The 7,068-nt window shown below is 38.4% G+C and overlaps 1 protein-coding gene across 2 annotated transcripts in view; it reads right to left on the reverse strand.

Annotated features, from left to right (window-relative positions):
* lrguk (leucine-rich repeats and guanylate kinase domain containing) overlaps positions 1-1,081 on the reverse strand; it is a 28,884-nt gene extending 27,803 nt beyond the window's left edge. Inside the window, exon 1 of one of the 2 annotated variants that reach the window (XM_034313149.2) lies at positions 635-1,080. In XM_034313149.2, coding sequence (XP_034169040.2) covers positions 635-805 — 171 coding nt within the window. In that variant the 5' untranslated portion in view covers positions 806-1,080. Of the gene's footprint in view, positions 1-634 lie in introns of both variants that reach the window. The other variant, XM_034313151.2, reaches the window with a different exon arrangement.
* Positions 1,082-7,068: the final 5,987 nt, after the last annotated feature.

Here is a 7,068-nt window from a genome sequence, read left to right on the forward strand (position 1 = left end):
GATGGGGTAGTAGTAGAAGTAGAGATGGGGTAGTAGTAGTAGTAGTGGTGGTAGAGATGGAAGTAGAGATGGGGTAGTAGTAGTAGTAGAGATGGGGTAGTAGTAGTAGTAGTGGTAGTAGAGATGGAAGTAGAGATGGGGTAGTAGTAGTAGTAGAGATGGGGTAGTAGTAGTAGTAGTAGTAGTAGTAGAGATGGGGTAGTAGTAGTAGTAGAGATGGGGTAGTAGTAGTAGTAGAGATGGGGTAGTAGTAGTAGTAGTAGTAGTAGAGATGGGGTAGTAGTAGTAGTAGTAGTAGTAGAGATGGGGTAGTAGTAGTAGTAGAGATGGGGTAGTAGTAGTAGTAGTGGTGGTAGTGGTAGTAGAGGTGGTGATAGTAGAAATACACTACTACTACTACTACTACTACTAATAATAATAATAATAATAATAATAATAATAACATTTAAATCAATCAATAATAAGCAGTAAATATTTACCTACTTATCAAGTGTAGTGAATTCAGTAATTAGTGGAAAGCTGCACTAACCTTACCCTAAATGATTTTTAAGGTAATTTAATACCTAAAACTAAAAAACAAACAACATATTGCAAACAAATCATAGTAAAAGTAAAATTCAGTAAAACTTTGTACCTCCATGTCTTTCTGCTCCTCTTCCTTCTCCTCCTCCTCAGCCTGAGCACTTTCTGCACTTTCTGCATCTAATGTTGTGCTTCTGTCGTCTTGGTCCCACGACTCAGGGGGATTTCCTGCTGTTTGGCAGGTGGAAACAGCCTTAGACGCCTGCTGTACACAAACAGGCATGTTGTTTACTAACCTTAATTTATTTCTTCAAAAAAAAATTGTTTTTTCACCACTAAAGCGCATTTTTGGACGCTAGTGCTAATGCTAATCGAGAAAGCGCCTCAGGGTAGCACGCGAAGCCGTTGCCTAGTAACCGTGCTGAGAGCTGTACATAAACACACACATAAAATCTGTAATATCTTTTAAACATTTACTATTTGTTTAAATAAAACATGGTTAAATAGTGAATTTGATTCTATTATTTATTAACTTAAACCTCAAACTCAGTTTGAATTCAAATCTTGACACACTCCAGAGGAGTTTTAGTGTGTGTGTGTGTGTGTGTGTGAGTGTGTGTGTAGGCTATTAGGTTTAAAGGTCAGAAAGTCTAGAGCAGCAGTTTGATGAAAATAAAACATAAATAAACAAAATAACACAACCAACAAGACAAATTGATAAATAAGTAAACACAGATAGTTTGTGTATATATTTTTGGTAATTATTTCTGTATTTATCTACTCATTTATTCACCATGTTACATACTTCACATAATTTATTAATATAGGCAACTTCTCTGTATTTAGCTCTGTATTCACTTCAATTTGTCAGATATTTGTTCATCACTTTCTCTTTATTTCCCTTTATATATTCATTCGTTCTCCAGTAACCACGTTATCCTGATCACTGGGTTGAGGTGGATCCGGTGTTTATCCCGGGAACACTGGGAATGAGGCAGGAATACACCCTGGATGGGACACTAGTCCACTGCAGGATACCATACAAAGATTCACACAAAAGAGAAATTTAGGATAACTAATCCACCTTTTGACATGTTTTTGGGAATTAGGAGGAAACTAGAGAACCCAGAGGAAACGTGAAACTCCACACATACAGTAACCTGAGCTCAGGATCGAACCCTGGAGCTGTGAGGCATCACTGTTACCCACTATATATACCACATTTTTATTTCAGTAATAATAAGAGATGTAGTAAAAATTAAGCATAAAACACAAAGTTTCCAGAAAAACATACATTTCTGACAATAGTCCTTCATCAGCTGTGCAAGCAAAGTGCATCTGAGGCTGTAGTTCCTGGGTTTCACCTCTCACAGCTTCAGAAGAACAGCTGATGAAGGATTATATATTATATTTTGTGTTATATTGAGCTTCTTTTCCTTTTCATCTTGCTATATCCGGTCCCCAATAAAAACGTAAGCCAGACTTCAGAGGTCTCCACAGAAACTGTCGAGTGTCAGAGATGGTTTTTTTCATTGCGACTCTTATGTATGAAAACTTCGAAATTAAAAAAAATAAAACACACTTATTAAGCACTTTATAAAAACCCCCATAAAGCCAAATTTAGCTGACTTTAGGAGTGTGATCACATTTAGGTCATTAGAGACACAGCCTCTCAGCCAAATACGTCAAATAAAGTGGTGATTTAGTGTAGTGATTTTAACATTGAGCCTAATGAGGTGGTGATTTATTCCTAAGCAACAGATTGCCAGAGGTGGTGCTAAGCACACTGAACAACTCTCATCTACCTGCTCACAGAACACAGTCTACGTCCTCCTTTTATTCATATTACTGTAAATTTACCTCAATCACAATAAGAAATTTAGAAGAATTTGAATTTAATAGAAAATTGATGATCCATTATCAAAATCAACATGAAATGAATGATAGAAGAACACAATGTGATAAAGACTGAGCTGATATTAAATAAATTTTCATAAGAATGTACTGCAGACTTACTTCTTCTTCTTCTTCTTCTTCTTCTTCTTCTTCTTATTATTATTATTAATATTATTACAGAATGATAAATTATGTAGTCTAATGTAATGACTCTACTGGAAATACTATTTAATTGCAAAAAGGCTTCCAACATTAAGCAGGTTGACACTTACTAAATTTAAATTTGTATTTATGAATAATAGTTTTAAGAATTACATTCAAAATATGGATCGACATTTGTTATTATGTTATAATTATATACATTCATGGAACACTTTATTAGGAACACCTGTACACCTACTCATTCATGCAATTATCTAATCAGCCAATTGTGTGGCAGCAGTGCAATGCATAACATCATGCAGATACAGGCTCAGCAGCTTCAGGTAATGTTCACATCAACCATCAAAAAAAAAAAAGAAGAAAAAGAAAAAAACATTCCAGCGGAAACGCCTTGTTGATGAGAGAGGTCAGTGGAGAATGGGCAGATTGGTTCGAGCTGACAGAAAGGCTACAGTATCTCAGATAACCACACTGTACAATTGTGGTGAGCAGAAAAGAATCTCAGAAAGCACAGCACGTCAAACCTTGAGGCGGATGGGCTACAACAGCAGAAGACCACATCGGGTTCCACTTCTGTCAGCCAAGAACAGAAAGCTGAGGCTGCAGTGGGCACGGGCTCACCAAGACTAGACAGCTGAAGACTGGAGAAACGTAGCCTGGTCTGATGAATCTGACTTCTGCTGAGGCACACAGATGGTAGGGTCAGAATTTGGCACCAAAAGCATGAATCCATGGACCCGACCTGCCTTGTGTCAACAGTCCAGGCTGGTGGAGGTGGTGTAATGGTGTGGGGAATGTTTTCTTGGCACACTTTGGACCCATTAATACCAATCAATCATTGTTTGAATGCTACAGTGTATTTGAGTATTGTTGCTGAGCATGTGCATCCCTTCATGGCCTCCATTTACCATCTTCTAATGTCTATATCCAGCATGATAATGCGCCATGTCACAAAGTCCATGTTGTCTCAATCTGGTTTCATGAACATAACAATGAGTTCAGTGTTCTTCAGTGGCCTTCCCAGTCACCAGATCTGAATCCAGTAGAACACCTTTGGGATGTGGTAGAACGGGAGATTCGCAGCATGAAAGAGCACCTGAAAAATCTGCAGGAATTGCATGATGCAATCATCACTGTCAACATGGACCAGAATCTCCAAGGAATGTTTCCAACATCTTGTGGAATCCATGGCATGAAGAATTGAGACTGTTTTGAGAACAACGGGATGCCCTATCCAGTATTAGTATAGTGTTCCTAATAAAGTGCTCAGTGAGTGTATGTATACACATAATTAACTTAATTAATAACCTATTTCCAGAATTTAGAAACCATTTCTCTTAAATTATGCTCGAATAGATGGAGATGGCAGATGGAGATGGCAGATGGAGATCTTATAAGCAGGGTTACATAATAATTAACCTGCTGACTGCTTTTACGTGACACAGTTTGATTATTTCAGCAGTTTCTACAAGCTTTTCTGCTGTACATTCAGGCATTTTGGGGATCATAACGAGTTTGACAGTTGGTTCATTCTCAGTCTTGAGCATTCTGCTGGATCTGACTCTTGTTGATTTCCCAGCAAAGTACCAAGACAATCTAGTTATATTGAGCTAATGTGCATTCTGGCTGGGATTTGTCTTCATTAGCTGCAGAGCTAATCACTGGATCTATACCCCACAGGATTTAGCTTGGTTTCCCATTACAGCATCACTAGGCTCACTCTCCATGATGGTCTCATTGCTTCTAATATGCACCAAGAAAGTTCTTGAGATCCTTTGCATCAGGCTGGGCATCTGCCTGACACATTTCACTCACTTACCTTCCTTTGGTTCTCCTGCAGAGGTGCCTTACATCTGGATCCTGTGTGTACACATCAGTCCACGTTACTAGCGTCAGTTATCTTTGGAGTGTTTTTTTTTTCCCCACTCATGCGCATGAGTGACGCATAACCTAAAGAGAAAGCCACAGAAATGACACAATGACATCCAGATAACCAGAAAATAAGAATAAGCTGTTTATCTTTCATGTCATGCTTTATTGAGCTGTGTTGTAATTACAGCTGGCCCTGTATAACCTTGGCTCTGCCCATCCATTTGTGTGTTATTATTTTCTTTCTTTCTTTCTTTCTTTCCTTATTTACCGACAGCCATTTCTCTTCTGTAATGTGTCTGTTGTGAATTCGGGGTTAACTGAAAGCCTGACTGTTCAGTCATTACTCTGTTGTACAACCTCGTACACCTCCAGAAGGGCTATCCTGTCATGACAGGAATCTGGATCTGGTCTGTGAAATGTCTTGTGCCCAGTCCATGTCTTTAAGCATTTTCATGTATCAACAGCAGGTATGCGAGTTACTTGTTTGCTTTAGTGAGAGGAAGAAAATGCAGCAGAGGCTTTTAAACTGGATGCTGTCCATTTCCGGCAACCAGAAATGCTGTTTTTAACTGTTTCTTAATACATAAAAAAAATATAGAAAAATAATAATGGCGCCACATACCTAAAGCTCCTTACAAGTTAATGCACTCAGCCATGTGCAGATTTCATCCTATACACTCTTAGAAATAAAGGTACCTTTATTGTGTATCTTTTACCCAAGACCCATGCATGTGGTTTAGTTTTAATGTACATCTGAGGTCCTTAAGGTACAAATATGTACCTTAAATTATTTTTAAAGGCATAATATATTTACATTTTCAGGTAAAATATAAATAGTAAAGGTACAAAAGATGTAGCCTTGATGGTACTATCTCTGCTACAAGGAAAAGTACAGTTTGGTACCTTTATTTATGAGAGTACAGGACCCTCTGGATTGTCTCCAGTTTCTCCCGCTTTATGATACCTCCAACCAAAATGGATGGACACCTGACCATCACGCCCATATGTGGTTCTTCCCCAAACTGTTGCCACAAAGTTGGAAGCACACAACTGTATAGAAAGTCTTTGTATGTTGTAGCATTACAATTTCCCTTCACTGGAACTAAGAGGCTCAAACCTGTTCCAGCATGACAACGCCCCTGTGCACAAAGCGAGCTCCATGAAGACATGGTGTGTGAAGGTTGGAGTGGAAGAACTCGAGTGTCCTGCACAGAGCCCTGACCTCAACCCCACTGAACACCTTTGGGATGAACTGGAACACCGACTGAACCTCAGACCTCCTCACCAACATCAGCGCCTGATCTCACTAATGCTCTTGTAGCTGAATGAACACAAATCCCCACAGCCACGCTCCAACATCTAGTGGAAAGCTTCCCAGAAGAGTGGAGCTTATTATAACAGCAAAGACTAAATCTTGAATGGGATTTTCCACAAGCACATACGGGTGTGACGATCAATTGTCCATAAACCTTGGGCCATGTAGTGTATCAAATAAACTTTTTATACTTTGTTGTGGTGGAAAATGTAGCATCAGTAGAGTACAGTAGAATGCATTCTGCTCTTTAAAATTAGAACAGCATTTAATGGAAACACACAATGTCTGATAAGCAACCTTAAATGAAACTGTTTGGCAGTACTGTATACACTCATGGGCCATTCTGATCAACTACACATAAAATACCGTCTTGCTAAGGAATAAACTACTACCCAAAAAATAAATCACATCATCCTGATTCTTAAATCCTTACACTGGCTCCCAGCATGTTATAGAATTGACTTCTTAGATACTAGTCTATAAATCGTTTCATAGTTTAGGGCCAGCGTATCAGGCTGAAATGCTTAAGCAATAAAAGCTTAGCAGGACTCTCAGGTCATTAGTAACTCGTTCGTTAATTGTGCCAAGTACAAGGAGAAGCAGAATTTAGCTTTTAAACTGCTCTTGGATTGAACAAACTCTCAGAGAACCCTGATATTTTGAAGTTGAGACGGAAAACTTGCCTATTTGTTAGGTTTAAGACACTGGTTTTGGCTCTCAGAGAGGATACTGCATCACTGTTCTTTTAACCTTCTATCTATAACTTTTTATCTTAATGCACTTTATGCTTTTTTTGTCATTCTATTTATTGCCTTACCCAGTAACCTGCTATACCTCTTCTTTACCTAACAATCTGCACACATACTGTGTAACTGGGCATTATTGGAATGGTGGTCCATTATCAGTGACCCTGACTTGGTAGTGTGTGTGTCACTGGTATGAGTGTATTAGGCTTTTAAACACCTCATTGTCATAGCTGTGGTAAAAACTAAAATTATCCAGCCTACACCTGACACTGATAAAGAAGAGAAGAGGACAATTAACACACACTGTATATGGAAAAAGATGAGCTTTAGTCTCTCTTACTAAATATCTACAGAGTGCACCAACAAGGTAGGCATGTTTAATAAATCTTACGTGTTAAGGGAACATAACTGCACTTATATTCATCCTTTTAAGTCAGCACAGGAGCTGAGTTATTGTGTATTCTTCTTACACCTTTAGCACCATCTGCGAGAGAGAAAATAAAAAAAAAAAAACATTGTGGTATTTGAACCATAATGAAATAACACAAAGACAAA

The sequence above is a fragment of the Pangasianodon hypophthalmus genome, chromosome 18, assembly GCF_027358585.1.
Source record: "Pangasianodon hypophthalmus isolate fPanHyp1 chromosome 18, fPanHyp1.pri, whole genome shotgun sequence".
Lineage (NCBI taxonomy): Eukaryota > Metazoa > Chordata > Actinopteri > Siluriformes > Pangasiidae > Pangasianodon > Pangasianodon hypophthalmus.